The 19,979-nt window shown below is 38.9% G+C and overlaps 1 protein-coding gene across 5 annotated transcripts in view; it reads left to right on the top strand.

Moving 5' to 3' along the window:
* Positions 1 to 19,594, top strand: part of CHRM2 (cholinergic receptor muscarinic 2) — a 138,362-nt gene extending 118,768 nt beyond the window's left edge. For 3 of the 5 annotated variants that reach the window (XM_032401501.1, XM_032401502.1, XM_032401499.1), the window contains one exon: positions 13,929 to 19,594. In XM_032401501.1, coding sequence (XP_032257392.1) covers positions 13,976 to 15,376 — 1,401 coding nt within the window. In that variant the 5' untranslated portion in view covers positions 13,929 to 13,975 and the 3' untranslated portion in view covers positions 15,377 to 19,594. Of the gene's footprint in view, positions 1 to 3,765; positions 3,883 to 13,928 lie in introns of all 5 variants that reach the window. The other 2 variants (XM_032401497.1, XM_032401498.1) reach the window with 1 other exon arrangement.
* Positions 19,595 to 19,979: the final 385 nt, after the last annotated feature.

Genomic DNA, 19,979 nt, shown 5'->3' with positions numbered 1-19,979 from the left:
AAATGGTGATTATTTGAATGTGAGAGGTTGTGACTTCATGAAAATTGTTATTGTATGGGAGAAGTAGAGGAAATCTTTGTAACTCCTGTGAGCTTAAGAAATGCAGGAATATACGTTCTAAATAACAGAAAGTCGTCAAATGGCAGTTCCAGCAGACCTACTGTACAATTAACAGTTTTACCTACTGTGAAGGTAATTCTCTTTTCACTTCTACTTCCAACCTAACAAGATCCTTTACTTCAGCCTTTACTGAAGTCTGAGTAAAGGCTGAGAAGCCCAGACCAGGCTCGGTTTAAATCCTTTTGCGAGTATTATTTCATTTAATTCTTGAAATGGATCTACTTGGCAGGTGTTGTTACTGCATAAGCAACAAGAAAACTTACTCTTGGAAAATTTAGAAACTTACTAAAAATCTGGAGTGGGCTTACATGCCTAGACTGGAGTTTGTGGGTTGCCAAAGAGAAGACCCTCAACTCATGGTCAGAAAATCAGGTCAAGCGAGGGCTGAATCCAGAGAGAGACAATGATTGAGACAGTGAGGATGGTTGATTTGAAACTGAAATCCAGTGAAGGATCCTTGGCAATGAGATGACTCGTAATACCAGCTTGGTCCGTGACATCAATAGTTTGTTACAATGTCTGACTTTAAGTGTTCTTCACTGCCTTCGGGTTCTGTTTCTAAGACGCCTGAAGTCCTCTGCTGTAACCTACCTTCCTCAGACTCAGTAGATAGGTTTAAAAAGTTTCCTAAACAGCCTGTTCCTTGGTATCTCCCAAACGAATCAAATCTACTCTCACCCCCGCCCCTTCCCTCCTCTTTGCAATGCTAACTCTGGGCCATTGTCTCCCCATGTCCTCCGGATGCTCTTCTTTTCTGCTTCCGTCAGCTCTTGCATCCCCAATGACACATATTGCTCTTAAATCTTGAGACCCTCAATCGGCAGGGTTTTCTTCTCTTCAGGTTGTCATCCCTATTTTTTTTAAGCAACCAGACCAAAAATTTTCAAAGGCCTCTTCTGTTTCCTTCAAATCACCTTTTTTTTTTTTCCACTTTGTTTTACCTTTGGGTTACAAAATAGGTGTCTGTCTGTCCAGCTTGCTCCTGTTATCTATCCAAACGCTGAGCAGGCACAAAAGTACACTGCGTGATTTCTTATTCTCTGGCTTTTATAACCAAAGAATTTTCATTTTATTGGAAGTAATTAATAATTTTCTAACTCATTTAATCTCAGCATATGAAAATATTGTTTGGGTTCTATAAATAGGAATGTGCAGTTCATAGTAAGGACAAAGGAGCTAGCTGTAGGTTGGGTGTTTAAAAACTTGGAATTATATCAAAACAAATTAAACTTTATTTGAATGGCTCCCTGGTGGAAATCTGAGGTTGTCCCGGGCATTGCTTCAAACATAATGAAAGATCACCCCACCCCACTTCACAATCCCTGTTCCCCCACCATGCCTCCTGATTTTGTCATTTCTGTGGTCTAGCTACTTTGTGCTGCTCTCCTTAGACAGGGCTGTTTCACTGTGATTTTCTGCTTTATGCACAGAGTCATTAGTTATTTTAATAACAATACCAAAAAGAAAAAAAAAAGTAGCAAAGTGGGTCAGGCTGTCACCTTTCAGCTTTACAGTGGGCTTTGAAAGCAGCCAAACAAGGGAAGAGCCAGAGGCAGGCTGCTCACAAGTTACATTCCTAAATGCAGACACAGAGCTGAGGATGTTTTAACATGAAGAACAGAGACGAAGAGGCAGCTTACGAATGAGCCTGTTCTTAAAACACTTCGGCTAAATGTTCCCATTCCAATAGCCATACAGGAACCAGAGTGAAGACTGACTGAAAGATGCATAGACCTCATATCTAGGTTCAGGATGAGAATTGCCCTGGGGCATGCTGGAGAGGGCCTGCTTGCGTGGCAGCCTGTAGTAAGCCCTCTGATCCCCAAAACACTGTCCGTAGAGTAGGTCCGAATCCCTTGTCCTGCTATGGCAGGTCAGGTCTAACCTCTGCATGACCCCTGGATTCTAAGATGATGAGGCCATGTCTTTTGTCTGTGGAATAATATTTCCAGATAAAGGTTACATAGTTACCATATCATAAATAAAGTTAAGTGTCTTACTTCTAGCCAGTCACGGCAGAAAAGGAATATGACATTAGAGATTGGGAAATTGGCCGCTTCTGGGGGTTACATTAGTTTCAGGTACGCAGCCAAGTGATTCACAGGTTTCTACATGATCCTGTGCTCACTGCAAGTACAGCTACCATCTCTCTGTCAGCATATAATACTGTAAAGTATCAGTGGCCATATTCCTTATGTACAGCAGGAATTTTAAATGGAGGTTTACTTGTCTTTGACTGGGTGACCTTTCAGTTAGGAACAGAATTAGTCACTAACTCTTAGACTGATGTTCCTTGAAGTTTAGATCGAAGATTCTTACCATCTTGGCTTTAAGAATCAGGATACCGTCGGGATACCTGAGTGGCTCAGTCGGTTAAGCGTCTGCTTTCGGCTCAGGTCAGGAGCCTGGGGTCCTGGGATCGAGTCCCACATCAGGCTCCCTGCTCAGCGGGGAGCTTGCTTCTCCCTCTGCCTGCTGCTCCCCATGCTTGTGCACGCTCTCTCTCTCTCTCTGGCAAATAAAATCTTAAAAAAAAGAATCAGGATACCATTGAATGATCATGGGATTTCCTGAATGCCTAAGATGAATGGAAGCAAATAATAAAAGTGGCATGGAATAGACTCATACAAAATTAAAAATTGCTTCAACTTACTTTCTTATTTTGGGGGGAGAAATACAGAGTGCACGCTTCATTCCTTTTTTCTTTCTTTCTTTCTTTTGTTATTAATGCTCTACTTGTTGGTTGAACCACATGTTAGGGGCACATGAGTGGCTCAGTCTGTTAAATGTGACTCCTGATTTAGGCTCAGGTCGTAATCTCAGGGTCGTGAGATGGAACCCCATATTGGGCTCCGTGCTGAGTGTGGAGTCTGCTTGAGATTCTCTCTCCCTCTCTCCCTCTGTCCCTTCCCACCTCACATGCACTCTCTCTCTCAAAAAAAAAAAAAAAAAAAGAACCTCATGTTAAATGATAATGAACTTAATAATCCTGACTACTTAATAAGCACCTGCTGGGAGCCTTGTGTATTATATGTATTTAAAAAAAATTCTGAATGATAAATTTTATTTTCCACCTCCCTTAGATGTGGAAGGAGAGTCAACAGATTTAACTTCACATAACTAGAAAGTAGCAGAGATAGGTTTTGGTCTCAGGTTCAACACCAAAGCATTATCTACTGTATCCAGAGACCCATCCTGGTTATCTGTGGATAACTCATAGAGAGAGAAAAGCTAGACCACGCTTACAGGGCAAGGAGGCCAGCCTTTCTGCTTGCATGTCTCTGAGAAGGATCTCCAGGCTGGTGGGCCTTTGCTGCTGTCTTCCTCAAGGGGAAGTGACATTCGTGAAAGAATTTCCCTAGACTTAGACCTTCTTAAGAGCAGAGACATTCTTTCTTTCTTTTCTTCCTCAGTGGTCATTATCCCTTCTTCATCAGCTATCACTCTTGGCACAGACTTGCGCCCACAGTGGTTAGGTAAGGGAGTCCAGGGAAAATTCTCTCAGCTTTCTATTTCCTTTCACTTTGAGTTGTTTGGGGGATTAATTAACCACAGAATTCTACTCTAACATGTTCTCTTCGAGGTCCAGCTGTGTATAAAGTCCTGCCCCGAGAGAACACAGACTAAAACTGCTTTGCTTTGCAGACTAAAACTACAATTGTACTTGAAGGAAAAACGTACCACCCAGCAGATTTGTGCACAAGCCACCATCCATGCGTAGCCTGTCTATCTGACCCTCTCCCCTTCTCATGCATTGTTCAGGTACAAACAAGGTATTTAAGTATCTCAATAATGTGAACTGCTTGAAGTTTAGCTACTTTTTCTTAGATGACAAGGTGGAACATGTAAACTATGCTGGGGATATTTACTAGCCAAGACACTGTAATTTGAGAAAGGAAGTGTCATTGTCACAGCTCTCACAGTGGGCGCAGTCAACAGGGAGCCTGCCTCCTGGGGAAAGAGAAAGAACAGGGCTGGCAAATCCAAGCTTAGCCTGAATGAGAGCTCTGATTTTCCAAAGTGTTGAAGAGTCGGAAGGGGTGGGGGAGTTGGGTGCTTAAATATTGAAATAGGCTTGAGCTAATGGTGCCTGGAGAGGGGAGGGGAGGGTAGAGGAAGAGAGTGACTATACCACAGACATTCAGTATGGCGCAGTTCCTGTGGCTACCACCAGGAGAGTGGTTTCCTTGCGAGCAGGTAGAAGGATTGACTGTCCTGATTTACCACATAGAACTTGATTCTCTCCGACCAACTTGCTTGAACTCTAAATTAGTGCTTTAGATAAAAAAATCTTTGCTGAGTTGATGCAGCTTTTTGTGTGTCCCCATCTCATTGCCATTAAATCATTTAGTAAAGACTTGAATCTTCTCCGTGCTCTCATTTCTCACGTTTTCCTGGGATAACACGGTGGTCATTTTGCTCCGTTCTAGAAATAGGCTGCAATCAGACTCCGAGGAAACAATCATTTTGTCTTTCGACTGGAAACAATTAAAACAGTTGCTGCGCATTACTCTCTACACTTCATTACTATTTTATTTTTATAGCGTCACGGAGTCTGATGTGAGTCACGGGCATATGAGGCGTGTGTCATTTCTGTCATTGAAAAGCTGAAGAACCCAGATTTACCCTTATGAAGGTGAATTCATTTCTTGGCCGTACCTACCTACATTCTGGTTGTTGCTACCAGGAGAATGATTCTCTGTTAAGCTTACACTTACGGGTACATTTATTTAAAGACGAAAATTGTGTCTATAAAACGCAGGGCACTTTATTTTTCATATGTGTACTTTTATGAAAAGAGTCACACGTGCATTGATTTTTTTTTCCTTTTTGCCCTTAAACAATATAACGTTAAGTAGAGACATGTTTACAATAAATATAGATTCCTAAGTATGACCAAGTGTCTTTTTCTCTACTTACCTGTTACAAGATGTGTTACGTAAATTTGCGTTTTCTTTGTACTCAGAAGAGAAATTAACTTCTGTGTGTGCCTCCTAATCTTTTGATAATTTCTGGTCCCATTAATTCTTAGCTATCTGAATCTACTCTTAAGAGGAAAAATATTAACTTACAACCCTTTTAGATTCTCCCTGACCCTAAACTGATTCTTACTTCTCTTTTCAAAACTGTCCTTGACCTACTCTCCAGAGTTCCCTGTTGCCTTGTGTTCTGTCTCAGCTTCCAGGGGAAGGCACATGCGCCATTGAAAAGGATCCCTAAAGGGATGCATTGTTTGCAATTGCTCAGCTTCTCTGGAACAACAGCTTTCATTCTAGAATTTTCTGTCAGAGTCATAACAAGCCTCAACTCCTCTGCAAATTTGATTCACATGTTTAATTCAAAGCAATGAATTAACTAATTTAGAGTTATTAAACCAGCAGCCTGCTGACTTTAGGGAGAAAAAAAAAGAACAACAAAATTTTTAAAAAGCCGACTATACAAATTTCCAACTTCTCAAGACGATGAGAAAGACACAGACTCAAATACAGCTGCCTCATCATAAACAACTTTCAGTAGCTCTCTGAGGATTGCTTCCATTTTCCTTTCACTCTCCTTGTCAGGGCATAATAACCTTTAGACAGGGGGCTTTCTCTAGCTTTGCGGCTGTTGGCCCAAGAGCACACTGTTTGGTCAGCACCATGTAGGAGATTATGTTCATCATCAATACTGAGTTCGGTCAGATTCCTAGGACAGAAAAGGAAGGGTGCTCCAGTGCTTCCTCAGATGGAATTTCATTTTGAAAAGTCAAAAGAATGGTTTATTCCATAGTGTGTTTCATTTAGAGTTGTCCAGACCTCTTTTCCTTTTTGGCAGGAGGTACATTGTGTGGAAAAAATAACTAAAATGCACCATGGACACAAAGGCAAGGACTAGGGTACTCGTTAAACCATTGTAAGGTCTCTTTCCCTCTTAGTCATGACATATTTCTAGAGCAAGTGTTGTTTAGGATGTGTTTTAAGAACGGAAAAGATAGCTTGGCGAACAGGGAGTGGAAGTCTGTCCAGCATCACTAAGAATAGTAGGTTTGACAGGCAGCCAAAATTGTGAACATGTGTACATTGTCATAAGGGCTTGAAAGTTCTTTAAGGTTTTTACATTGGAAAAATTCATGAATTCTCTTGTATTTGTACTGATGTGGGGATCAGATTGCTGTTTCTGCTACTTTCACTCTTTTTCTACCCTTTGCCTTTACATTTTTTCTTTTTTTTTTTCACAAAAGTACAACTCGCATATAGTGAAGTACACAAACCTTAAGGATACAGCTTGATAAATGCAATTTGCTTTAAGTGGTGGTCTTCTTTTTTCAAATATTTTACATAATGCATATCCAGTGAAGTCTGCCATTCTGTGCTGAAGTTTTCTAAATGAGAACAATTCTACACATTGCTTCCAGAATATTTTTGACATATCCTTTGAGATAGAATTAAAAACCCAGTGTAGGTGAGTTCACGGCTAAGTCTTACTCTGTGTTTCAGAACCTACAGCTTGACAGGCTCAGTGTACTGGAGTGAACACCCCCCATGAGCTTTTCTGAGAAATGTAATATAATGCAGAATCGTGAGAACATATATAGATATATATTTATATATGTTTTATTTATATTACATATATAACTTATATATGTATTATAATATATTTATATGTTTATATATGTATTATAATATATAAATGTCACACACAAACAAACGGTGATGGGAAGAAGAAAAAGAGAAAGAGAAGAGAGATAGATCTACTAGGAAAGGTATCCAGGCAGCCTTCTGATTTTTTCACCCCAATCTGACCAACCTTCCTGCATAGATTCTGAGTCTTGACACTTACCATTATATTGGCCCGGAGTGGTTCCCGATGGCTGGAAACCCCGTCAGTAATTTGTGTCTCCCTGAGAGTATAAGCTCCTTGTGGACAAGAATGTGTTCGATTTTGTTTAGTCATTCATTCCTCCTTCACTTCCATCCTCTGAAGCCCTTGAAGGCAGATGAAGATCTGTTCACAGCAGGAATTCAATACGGTGTTTTAGAATGTTAAAAAAAAAAAAGAACAAAGCTAACCCCGGTTTTGGAGCAGGGCCCTTGTTGCTCCAGCGGCCCCCACCCCACGTAGTGAAATTCAGGAGTCATGAAAAATCGCTCGATATGTGTACTCCCCTCATAATGTGTCCTTTGGCTAAAGGGAAGCCTGATTCAAATGAGAAAAAAAGCAGAAATTTACTTCCATTTCTGCCTGATGTTGTCAAAGTACCAGAGTGTGGAATGTCAATATTCAGCTCTCAGAGCTGCACTGTCCCCCGAGCCCCAGGCCAGAACTCTCCCTTACTTGGAAGTAAAATTGAAAGACATTCAAGATTTGTAGGGGTCATCATGATGTAAGCAAACCTGTTCTCTACTGCATTGGTATCAAAATTGAAACTTTCTTTAAAGAACGGGACTTTGTTTCTCAGACTTCCTTAAAATCTCTCCCTATTTCTGTTGCCTTTCTTTCTTTTTCTTTCCACCATCATTCATGGTAGGCGTGATGGATCATTGATGTAGGAACAATCCCAAAGCCTATTGTATTTATAAACTAGTGGGATTAATTGAATGTGTAGAAGATCTAAAACAAAGGCTGTATGCCCCAGTGGTCATCTCTCTGATGTCAGGGTAATTTTTATAGTTAATACCTCATTCATCAGATTATTATACAGTATATTTATTTTTAAATATATAAATTAAAAACAAATAAGCTCCATTTGCTTTCTAATTGGTGATAACACAGGGTAAACTGACCACATCTCCTTCTTCAGGCAGAGAGGAGATGATGGGAATGTCTCCACTAGCTCCTCAGTAGTAGGTAGTCTTGCTCCTAATGAGAGTCTGACGTTTCTCTAAAACACTATATTGTATCATCCTTATAGTTTTCTTGTTTTCTGTAATAGCAGTATTTTGTGCTGAAAGCTACATATCTCTGCATAATATTATTGAAGTAAACTTTTAATTATCTTAGAATAGACTGCGTGTTCAGCCCTTATACATACAATTTAAAAAGCTACCATGGGCCTTATTGCTTTATCCGTTGAAGGACATTCAGGCAACCCTGGTGAGGCTGATGATTTTATCCCTCGCGTTTGCTCAACAGTTAGGCTGCGTCTCAGGGCTCAGTGTGAAAGACATGGACAGAGAACACTCAGAACACCCTGCCATTTTTGGTAATGTGTTGAAATAGCAGCAGAAATTAGAAATCTGTAAAAAGTAATATACACCAAGATTACATTTGAAAAACAAAAGTTAAATAAATATAAACAATTATAAAGTCAACTTCATGTGACTTCCTCTTGATTTCTTGTTTTGAAATTTTGTTGTATAACTATATATCTTCTCTCTGGATTCTAGTTATCAAACATGGACCTCTCTTTTTTTTTCTGACTTTTCTTATTCTTCTAGAAAACTTTTTTTTTTTTTTTAATTCAGTTTTCCTGTCACGGGTGACATAGTGGAGTCAGATACCTAAATTTGAACCATGGCCTCAGTACTTGCCAGCTCTCTAATCATTGTCATCTATAAAATTGGAAAAGATGATAATTCTTTACAGGTTATTGTGATAATTAAATAAAATAACATGCAGAAAATTCTAACACCTAGGTTAGAACTCATGTGTTCATAAATTTATGATTAGCTTATTACACTGTGGTTGCATCTATGAAGAGATCGTTATGTATTAGGCATGCTGCCTGGCTTAGGCAGAGTGGGGGGAAAATCCCATTTTTTTAATTTAATTTCCATTGCATATCTAAATACGTATCAGAATTTATTTTTTAAATCAATTTAATTAGCATTCTCTCTGTAACTTCATAAAAATGTTACTGAACTTCTTTGTGTAGAACTTCTATGTAATTGATATGAATACTTCAGGGAGAGGTTACATATTAATTCACATGGTGACATATTTTTATGATGATTGCTTTTAGGAAAATGTTTTAAATCTTAAATGTTATGCATTTACATAATCAGGAACCTTACTTACTAATCTGTATCTTATTGTGAACAGCTCTTGCCCAAAGTCACAGTTTTAGCCTGGACACGATGATCCTCCTTTGTGTAAACCAAGGACCTGACTTGAATTTGGGGTAAAAGGCTTAGTCATGGCAGGTTAGAGGAATAAATATTTGGGACACACATTTGCTGCCAAGTAAGATTGCTCCTCAGACAAACAATGAATATTTGTAGCAGAATCTGGAGTCAGGCACTCGGGGTTTGAATCTCAAGTAACTTAATTCTTTGATCTTTTGTTCAGGAGTTGCTGTGAAGAGTGAGCATGCTCAATACCTATTAATTATTGTCAATATATTGTCATAGATGATTTAATATTATTGATAACTTAATATCATGGATAAAGATAATTTAGTATTACCATTCCTACTACATCTCCTCACTCTTAGTCTACTTCACCCCCCACACACACACAATTTCCTGTTAACTCTTAAGAGAAGTGATTAATTCATACCCATTTAACAAATGTAAATATTAATGGCACTTACTTAAGGTTAACATTTATAGATCATGGTTCAGAGACATTATCTCACGTTGAACTTTCCCACAGCTCCAGAAGAAAAATAGGGTTATTATTACTCTTGTTTGAGAAAAAAAGAAAATTAAGGTTCATGGAAGTTTAGTGACATGATCAGACTCTCACAGCTAATAATTAAGAGCAGAGATTAGCACTCGGAACTTTGCAAGGATAATATTAAACCATGATGCATTCCTCACTGCTATGTATAGAGACTCAAGTAGTAAAGAAACTAAGGCCCAAAAAATGTTTTTCTCATAAGTTTCCATAATACTCTCAAAACTTAGTCATATGCTAACATTGTAAAATACCAAATGGGTTGTTAAAACACTTGCCATATTCAGATATTGAATCCTGAAGGTCATCTTCATTGTTTAGTCTGTTGTGATTATGTTATTTCATCACTGATGTCACAATTTTTGCTTTAATAAAACCCTACGATGCCACACCAGGGCAAAAACTTTTCCAAATATGTAAACAGCAGAGGTGGGAAGAGGGTGATGAAAAGACGCTGTTTTCTTTAATAGAAGAGCTGCAGGGCCTTCCATAGCTTGTTCATTACGTGGGGAGACAGGAACGCCATCCCTCAAACATTTGTGCTTGCCTCTGAGTGAAATGTTTTCCATTTTTACGTATGGCCTTAGTATAAAGGAGCAAATATTAGAACTCTAAGAATTTAGAGGAGATCAATAGCAACAAAGTATATTATTATATAAATTTGCTATGTTCTACCTGGGTAAGAACTCCAGGTCCCCGAGATAGAATGTGGCTTAGCTAGCAACCTTTGGGTATAGTTCACCATTATACAAATGCCTAACAATTTCACATGGATAAAGTATAATTCTCAAGTGGAGAAGGGAAACAGAGAAAGAGTATCTAACTCAAAGGCAAGGATGTTCATTTTAGTGGCAGACTTTTCACTCAGTAGCCTTGAAACGGAGAGTGATCACTTCAGCCTCTTTTGTGGCCTCAGCTTCTGTCTTCAGATCAAGGGGGTGATAGGATGTGTTTATATATTTTAGAATTGTTAATATAAGATGAGATAACATACGTTTGAGCGTCCCAAGACTGGGTTTTCTTTTAGCTTTTTGGGTTCTTTGTTTGGGGGTTTTTTGTTTGTTTTTTAGCTGAAATGTAATGCAAGTTCATTGTAACAAGAAGAGGGGAAAAGGAGGAAGGAGGAAAACAAACTAGCAAATAAATGGAATCATACATCTCTATATTACTGTGATGTTTTAGAATAATAATAGGTATTATTCTTAGCACAAGCAATGGCAAAGGCCAGATGACTGTGGACAAATCACTTACTCTTACCCTTTCTTAATCCACAAAATAAGAGATCAAACTAGTTTATTTTTTGACAAAATGTCATATTCATACATTGTTCTCTGGAGGCAGTCACCAGAACGCTTTTAAAATGAAAATAAATATAGTCCTACATTTTATTAAAATGAATGTGAAGAATGAAGTGTCAAACCAGACATTCAGAAAGTAAATGTTTGATGTTTTTCAATCAAAATTTATTAAAGTGAACAATTTGTGAAACATAAATATAACTCAATTCAAAAAATGTCAGTGAATTTAACAAATAGACAAAAGCAAGCTTATAAGCAAGTCAGGATTCTGTCTTACAGTTACCTTAGCTAATAAGGAATCATTGGAATCAATGATTGGATTAGTGAAATTGCTTTCTTCAAATAAATTTCATGAATAAACAGCTGTGTGAATCATGACCCAAAAAAAGTGCTGTTAAAGAAAAACGTTATTGAAAAAATTCCCCTGGGTAAGTAAATAGAGATTGTATTAATAATACTAATTGTTAATCCTGTTTTGATTCGATAAACTTTTGAGCACCAGTTACATTTGAGGCAGGAAGCTGGATGGTAGAGCTAGGAAAACTCAGAAGCCAAAATTCACTGCTTTTCCAGTGAAAGAGGAAAAAATCCTAGATAGGTGTATCAATCAGTGTCCCACGGGTCAAGGTATGAACAGGGGATCTATAGAAGTGGAAACCTAAGGGCTACTAACTACAGTAGTCCTCCCTTATCTGCTGGGGGATACATTTCAAGATCTCCAGTGGATGCCTATTGTGTTACGCGTTAACAAAACCAAACTCTTCGTAATACCCGGTGAGGAATAGGATATTGAAGAAAGTGTTTCCTCCTAAATGTAATACACAAGAGACACTAGGAATGTTTATGTGATGGGTGAGGACCAAGCCCAGAGAAATAGGTTGTGGTATACGAGGTGGGGTTGAGACATAAGGAACCAAATTTTAAAAGAGATAACACAGGAGAGGTTTTAGAAGTGTTTCCTAACATGGCTTACAGTTCTGAATCCGGAGGTCTGGGGTGAGCCTGGAAATCTGCATTTTTAATTATAAAAGGATATATTCATAATGGACGCATTGGGTGGTATTCTGAAGCATCTGATATCAAAAGTAAATGACACTTTGTAAGACCCTTTTTCTCTGCGCAGTAACTGACACCTCATATGTAATTTTGGAAGGCAAAATGGTAAGTTGCACTGCATTAACATCATTTCCTTGAGTAAACTCTTCAGGGTTTCCTCAAGACCTACAGATTCGTATCATATATGTAATCACCTTTCTGCTTAAGTAGAACTCTATTCTGTAATATTATGAGTCTTGCTTTGATCATATCATATTTCTAACTGTAATTTTCCACAACAATGCCAGAACACATGTATCTGCTTCTTTGTTTTAACAGCTGCATACTATCCCATAGTAAGAGTATTCCATAATATATTTAACCAATCCTCTGTCGGTGAGTCATTTTAATATTTCTAGGGTTTTGTTTTTTTTTTTTGCTATAACATTTCTGAATGAACATCCCTGAGTAGACCTCTGTGCACATTTGTAACTATAGCTGAAATAGAACTTCCTATATGCAGTCTGTCACTAGACTTGGGTGATACTGTCTGAAAAATGATAATTATGTTTTTATTGAAACTCAGCAGAGTTTGGCAGCAGAAAGGACACTCAGGTTTCATAATTGCTTCTTTGGCAACCCATGGCTGCCACCAGAGCACATAGATCTCCCATGCAGGGATCTTGTCTTAATCATCACTGAATACCCAGCCTATAGCAAATGCCTAATACAGAGAAGTTGCTCAGTAGGTATGTGAGGACAAAGTGAATGAGTAAATTCTCAAGCAAACTGAGGTTTGTTCATAGTCTTACTTCTGTGATTGACTCGATATGTGACCTTATATAAATTACTGACTCTTTCTGGGCTTCAGTTCCTTCTTCTGACAAACAAATATAAATCCTAGCCTGACTGCACCAAAGATTTGGCAGGAAGAACAGTAGAATAATAAATTTGGTAGTGACTTGAAAAGTAAAACATTCAGAAAATTCACATAATCATTGTCAATATGCATTTAGTAAATAGCTTCTTTTGCAGGGCATAGGATATTGGAAATGCTGGCTATGTGATGCTAACTCTTAAGTGTAAAATGGAGATCAGAGGAAAAAAATAGTCTTTGGGGGGAAGGGTATTGGCTAATGAATTATTATTATCTTTGTTAGTATCGATATCAGTATCATTATGAAAAAGGCTTAAAGCTTCCAGGTGGAAAGGTGCTGTTGACTATAAAAGTCACATACTCAATATTTTAAGTTTTATGCTTTCTTCCTCCCGTTGGCTTATTAATTTTTATGTACATACCAGAAACCTCTTGATGCTTTGGAAAGTCTTAGGTGTAACTTTAGTTCATTCAGTTTAATTCATCAATAGTATACTCAGGGGCACCTGGGTAACCCAGTTAAGCACCCGACTCTTGATTTCAGCTCAGGTCATGAGCTCAGGGTCATAAGATCGAGCTCCACATCAGGCTTTGCGCTCAACCCAGGGTCTGCTTGAGATTCTCTCTCTTCTCTTCCTCTGCCCTTCTCCCCACTCATGCTCTCTCTAAATAAATAAATAAAATCTTTAAAAAACTTTAAAAACTAGTATACTCAGTTAAATTGACTAATGATAGATAGACAGATATTCATATCTAGATATGGACATATTCAAAATATTATCAGACTTCAAATACACTGCCAACCTGAAAGGATTTTTTGAACCCTCCAGTTAATGTCTTTGCCTTTTATGTGGGGAATTGGGGCAGATAGGCACAATAAACATAGAGGGGAAGGAATGAAGATTTTGGAGAAAAAAACTGTGGTTCAAAAGGAAGAAAGCTGATATATCTTAACACAATGTTTATATTATATTTGTTAATTTTATTCTGTTTCCCTGCAGGTTTAAATGTGTATTTGGCTACTTGGCTGCTGATTAGAGAACACAAAATGAATAACTCAACAAACTCCTCTAACAATGGCCTGGCTCTGACCAGTCCTTATAAGACATTTGAAGTGGTGTTTATTGTCCTTGTGGCTGGATCCCTCAGTTTGGTGACCATCATTGGGAACATTCTGGTCATGGTCTCCATTAAAGTCAACCGCCACCTCCAGACCGTCAACAATTACTTTTTGTTCAGCTTGGCCTGTGCTGACCTCATCATTGGTGTTTTCTCCATGAACTTGTACACCCTCTACACTGTGATTGGCTACTGGCCTTTGGGACCTGTGGTATGTGACCTTTGGCTAGCCCTGGACTATGTGGTCAGCAATGCATCAGTGATGAATCTGCTCATTATCAGCTTTGACAGGTACTTCTGTGTCACAAAACCGCTCACCTACCCAGTCAAGCGGACCACGAAAATGGCAGGTATGATGATTGCGGCTGCCTGGGTCCTCTCCTTTATCCTCTGGGCCCCGGCCATTCTCTTCTGGCAGTTCATCGTAGGGGTGAGGACTGTGGAGGATGGGGAATGCTACATTCAGTTTTTCTCCAACGCTGCTGTCACCTTCGGTACTGCCATTGCAGCCTTCTATCTGCCTGTGATCATCATGACCGTGTTATACTGGCACATATCCCGAGCCAGCAAGAGCAGGATCAAGAAGGACAAGAAGGAGCCTGTGGCCAACCAAGACCCAGTTTCGCCCAGTCTGGTACAAGGCAGGATAGTGAAGCCAAACAACAACAACATGGCCGGCAGTGACGATGGCCTGGAGCACAACAAAATCCAGAATGGCAAAGCCCCCAGGGATGCGGTGACCGAAAACTGTGTCCAGGGAGAGGAGAAAGAGAGCTCCAACGATTCCACCTCAGTCAGTGCTGTCGCCTCTAACATGAGAGATGATGAAGTCACCCAGGATGAGAACACAGTGTCCACTTCCCTGGGCCATTCCAAAGATGAGAACTCTAAGCACACGTGCATCAAAATTGTCACCAAGACCCAAAAAGGTGACTCGTGTACCCCAACTAATACCACCGTGGAGCTCGTTGGTTCTGCAGGTCAGAACGGAGATGAAAAACAGAATATTGTAGCTCGCAAGATCGTGAAGATGACTAAGCAGCCCGCCAAAAAGAAGCCTCCTCCCTCCCGGGAGAAGAAAGTGACCAGGACGATCTTGGCTATTCTGTTGGCTTTCATCATCACTTGGGCCCCATACAATGTCATGGTGCTCATTAACACCTTCTGTGCGCCCTGCATCCCCAACACAGTGTGGACAATTGGTTATTGGCTCTGTTACATCAACAGCACGATCAACCCTGCGTGCTATGCGCTTTGTAATGCCACCTTCAAGAAGACCTTTAAACATCTTCTTATGTGCCATTATAAGAACATAGGCGCTACGAGGTAAAACATCTTTGTAGAGAAGGCAGGTGGTGAGGGGAGCTTGGGAAAAAGAGAAGGGATAAAAGAGCTCCCAGTTTTAAAAAATCTCTGCCATTGCACTTTATAGTCTTATTATGGAATGTGCAATTAAGGAGCCTAACAGTGACACTTTTGTCGTGCCGATGCTCCGGTTTGAGAAACCTGCACCTTATAAACCCTGTCAGTTTAGGAGCAACGAGACCATGAAAGAGACATGTTGGAGTTGTGGATTGAAGGGACAATCTACGCTTTCTCGTACTCTCTTGAAGAAGGGCTTCTGATTCTACAATTTTATCTCTGCACAAGAAGAATAACCTCGCTCCTTTTTTTTTTTTTTTCCCGTTTTTTTGTTGTTGTTGTTCCTGTGTGTCCATACGAGGATGAAATGCCACAGTTACAAGCTAACATGGAGACTTAAACATAAGGAAATAGACATCACACAATGGAGAAGTGAAGAAAGAGAATCAAAACAGGATGTAGAAATGGTCTCCAGAGTGTTAAGCATATATTATTCTTTTGTTACAGCTTTATTTGGAGAATTGCAACATAATAAATGCTCTTTCCCCCTTACCTTTCCCTTTTCCCATCATCAAAAGAAAGCAAACAAACAAAAACCCTAACTAGATCAGATCATTATTTTTCTCATTACACCATTGGCTTTTGTACTTCCCTGTTGTACATTGTGTAAGGGCAAAAATCTGCAGGACTTCCAGTAAATACAACCAGACACAGCCTTGAAAGTGGGCCTTTCACCCCTGCCCACTGTGTTGTTTGCATTCTTTGGGGGGTATAAAAGCCTATAAACATTTAGTTGGCTTATGATCCTTTGGGTGAAATGTTTTCACCAGCCTGGTTTTCTCCTAAACGAGCTTCTTATGTGAATGGAGTAGCCTACCTAATACATAAACATGCTTGAGAAACCAAAGTCATTTTTTAAACTGAGGTTTGGTCAAATTAAAGAGTAGTCATTAATAGTTGGAGAAAGTTTACCGAGGCCAGACGAATTTTGCAAAAGGCAAATAGAAGGCTGAGAGAATTCTGTTTCAACGGGAATTTGCCTGACCCGTGTATGAAATGCAAACTTGAAAAACATGACCTTCTGGCCTTTGTCAGCAGGATGAAGCTGCTTTACTCATTTGGAATCCTAAGTAGGATTAACGTACTCTCATGGCACCAGTGACTTCTCCGTCAGTCCCAAGGGAATAAGACCTTCTCTTCAATGCCTGCTAGCGAATGATACTCAAGTCAGAGTCCAGTGAGGTTGTTTATAGCCATCCTATGTCCCAGTGGAGAAGGAAAAAGTTCATTAAAAAACATTTCCTGAAACCACCTGTTCCATCTTCCTCAAATTGTCAATTCTCCCTAAAATTTCTTAACTTCGAAATTCTGTCCATAGAAATACAGTAATCTTTGTGGCAGACACGTAGTGGATAACTAATGGAGGCCAAGTGAGATCAGCAAAAGCTGAAAAAAATTGTGAGTAGTGGTGCCTGTGTCACTTCTCATGATTTCTTTAATTCTAGACCATCAAAAGTCAGGTCAGGAACTGTTACCCAAACGGTGGCTTTATATAGACTCTTGTCCATGTAGAGACTTTTTATTTGGTACCCCTGATAAATATATCATTGTATTGATTCACATTTAGCTATTTTTATCCCTCAACTTTTTTTCTTACTATATGTGCTATAGTCTTAAAATCAGATTTTCTGAAGATGGCCCAATCAATAGAAATCAAACGTATAAAACTCACTTCAAATTTCCTATTTTGCATTTTAGATTTATGGGCCTTATGATATCTTGACCAGTAATATCAATGTAAGTAGCATGATTAATTTTTCAGTATTAAGCCTTAGCACTTTAGAGCTGTTTTGTGTGACTTGCCTCATCAATGGCCTCTCAACAATTTTGAAAGTTAAAAAAAAAAAAGCACAAGGTAAACAACAACAAAAAAGAACAGTTAGTAAGAAGCAAATTGCCAACAATAGTTGTATGTAACTTACCCTTTATAAAAATAACTTCCTGTTTGAATAACTGCAGTCATTTCCCCTGAATCTCCTAGGTATAAACATACAGCATCAGTTTATACAGATTCCTTTACTCTACAGTTACTTCAATGTAGATGTTTACAATTTTAAATCCACATTTACTTTGATTTTATTTCTTCAAATCAGTGAATCAGTTGAATGGAAGGGACATCAAGCCAATGGGCTGTTCGGTTTGCTATAAATGAAACAATCGACTGGCTGAATATTTCACTTATTAACTTGTTGTACTATTACGATGTAGATTCAGCTTTAGTTGGGATGAACTCTTTGGATTCAAGGATTCAGGAGTCTGGATTTGCGTCTTTTCTGGTCCACTCTAACAATTCAACTCACCATGAGTCAAACAGCCTCTTGCTCTTCATTGCCATTACATCCTCCCTTCCTTCCTTCTGTTCTTGATCTTCGCCATAGCCACCACAACCTTGTTGAAAGAGAAACCATCATGCATTACGGCAAGGACGTGAATATAGACTGACACATCGTGGAAGCTTTGTCAACTGGAATCAGAGAAATGGGAAGAATACTGAACGTAGTAGATGATTAGAAAGACACACATTGTATTCAAAGGTTTGCATTAACTGTTGCTGGGTTTGTCTATTTCAGTGGCTCTCATACAGGAACTATTTTGCTCCCCCGGGGACATTTAACAATGTGTGGAGACATTTTTGGTGGTCACAACTTGGGGGAGAGATACTGGAATCTGGTAGATAGAGGCTGGGGGAGGCTGCTAAACCGCTTACAGTGCACAAGATAGCCTCCCCCTCACACACACAACTAAGAATTACTTGGCTCAAAGTGTCAATAGTGCCAAAGTCGAGAGACCCTGGTCTATTTTAAGGAATTCTAAAGCTTACTTTGTATACATGGGAAAATAATCCTGTATCACTATTAGAATATCAATGCAAATTGCTCACCTGTTTCAAAAAGGTAATGCTCACCAATTGTGTATCAGACACACTGTCATCCATGAGTCTAGTGTATTTGTAAATCACAGATTGGGAACACGGGGACATCGACATATCCAGAATTAACAGACCATGCACATAGCACATTGTCTCCAACATCTTCATGTCCCATTATGATTGCCACAGAGTCCAGTCAATTGAGGTTGCTGGTAATTGGCCATTAAAATGATTGCAGTTAATATGGTCAGCTTCTATCGGAGCTGCCACTTTTCCTTTCAAAAACATTGAGAGCATCTTTCAGAAACAATCTGATTCATCTCCTTTATTTTCACTGGAAAGGCGAATATCTGTCAAGAATTTCTTCTCTCCTCATAGCAATAATGTAAATACTCCAGAGTGGTCTTATAAGAAGAGGAGATTAAGAATGTCAAAAAGCCAGTTCATTTCTTAAAAAAAAAAAGAAAAATGATTCCTCTTTTACCAGTTCGCATTAATTTAACATCAGCTCCCAAGTGTTAGGACAAAGTCACAAATATAGGAAGTCACATGGGATAAGCTTTCCCATTTGAATGTGGAAAGTGGAGGTCCCACATACTTCTGCTCCTTATCCATTCACTGCTTTTTTGATCCTGGAGATCTGACATTGGGGAAGACTGAAATTCAAAATGATGGCAACATATACTTAGAAATGCAATCTACTTTTATTTTCTCCTACTTAGTTCACTGGTGGTTGCCTTTCCCCAGTTTGATGATACACCTTTCAACAACCACAGCACTGGTGTTACAAATAGATTAGGGAAGCACCCAAAGCTGGATGAATTGTGCAAAGTGTATTTTCAGCATGTATATACGATACCATGCCTCTTAAATATGCTTCTTTTAAAAGGGTGCACGCTGCAGCATGAACTGTGTGCATATTTAATGTATCTTTCTGGAATATGCTGTATGCTTAATATACATATTCTATAAATAAAGTAATGAACTGTATCATAGAAATACATATTTCTGTATGCAAATAAATATGTTATACACAAAATCTTGATATGCAATATGGTATATGTTGCTTCAGAGAGTAACAAGACTAGATTTTATACGCCCATTTTTTTTAAAGTAGTACTTGCTTTTGAAGGAAGAGGTTTAAGAACGGCCAAAATCCTACCCATATTACTCTGAAACTGTTTTATAATCTTTGAAAGCATGGCACTGATTTTAAGTATCTCTTGGAGGACTATATTAATAAATCTTTGCTGGTGTCAGCCCACGTGACAAGAATGCTCTTTGCTCCTGTGCTCCTGACTGGCCTGTGACTAGAATCTTCCTGGCTGTTACTGTTCCAACAGCTGTGTTGATCTCACGTCTGATTGCCTGATGAGATTGCAACCAATTCATTGACATACAGCTTTGCTCTCCTCCAAATTAACTGATTTTTGTCAAATAAAAAATAATCATACAAGGAGAAAAGGATGACCTTCAGAATGTTTTTCATTCTGAGAAGCAAGGTAAAAAAAAAAAAAGTACAAGCACTGTATTTTATAAACCATTCTTTTTAGTTTGAGTCCAATACAGCATCCCATACATTAAATGCCAGAAATTTCTAGTGTAGTATATTGCAGGTTTCTCCAAGAAATGATGAAATAGG

Source organism: Phoca vitulina, unplaced genomic scaffold, assembly GCF_004348235.1.
Source record: "Phoca vitulina isolate PV1807 unplaced genomic scaffold, GSC_HSeal_1.0 scaffold4, whole genome shotgun sequence".
NCBI classification, from domain to species: domain Eukaryota; kingdom Metazoa; phylum Chordata; class Mammalia; order Carnivora; family Phocidae; genus Phoca; species Phoca vitulina.
Note: the sequence above shows the minus strand (reverse complement) of the source record. Positions and strands in the feature narration are given on the sequence as shown.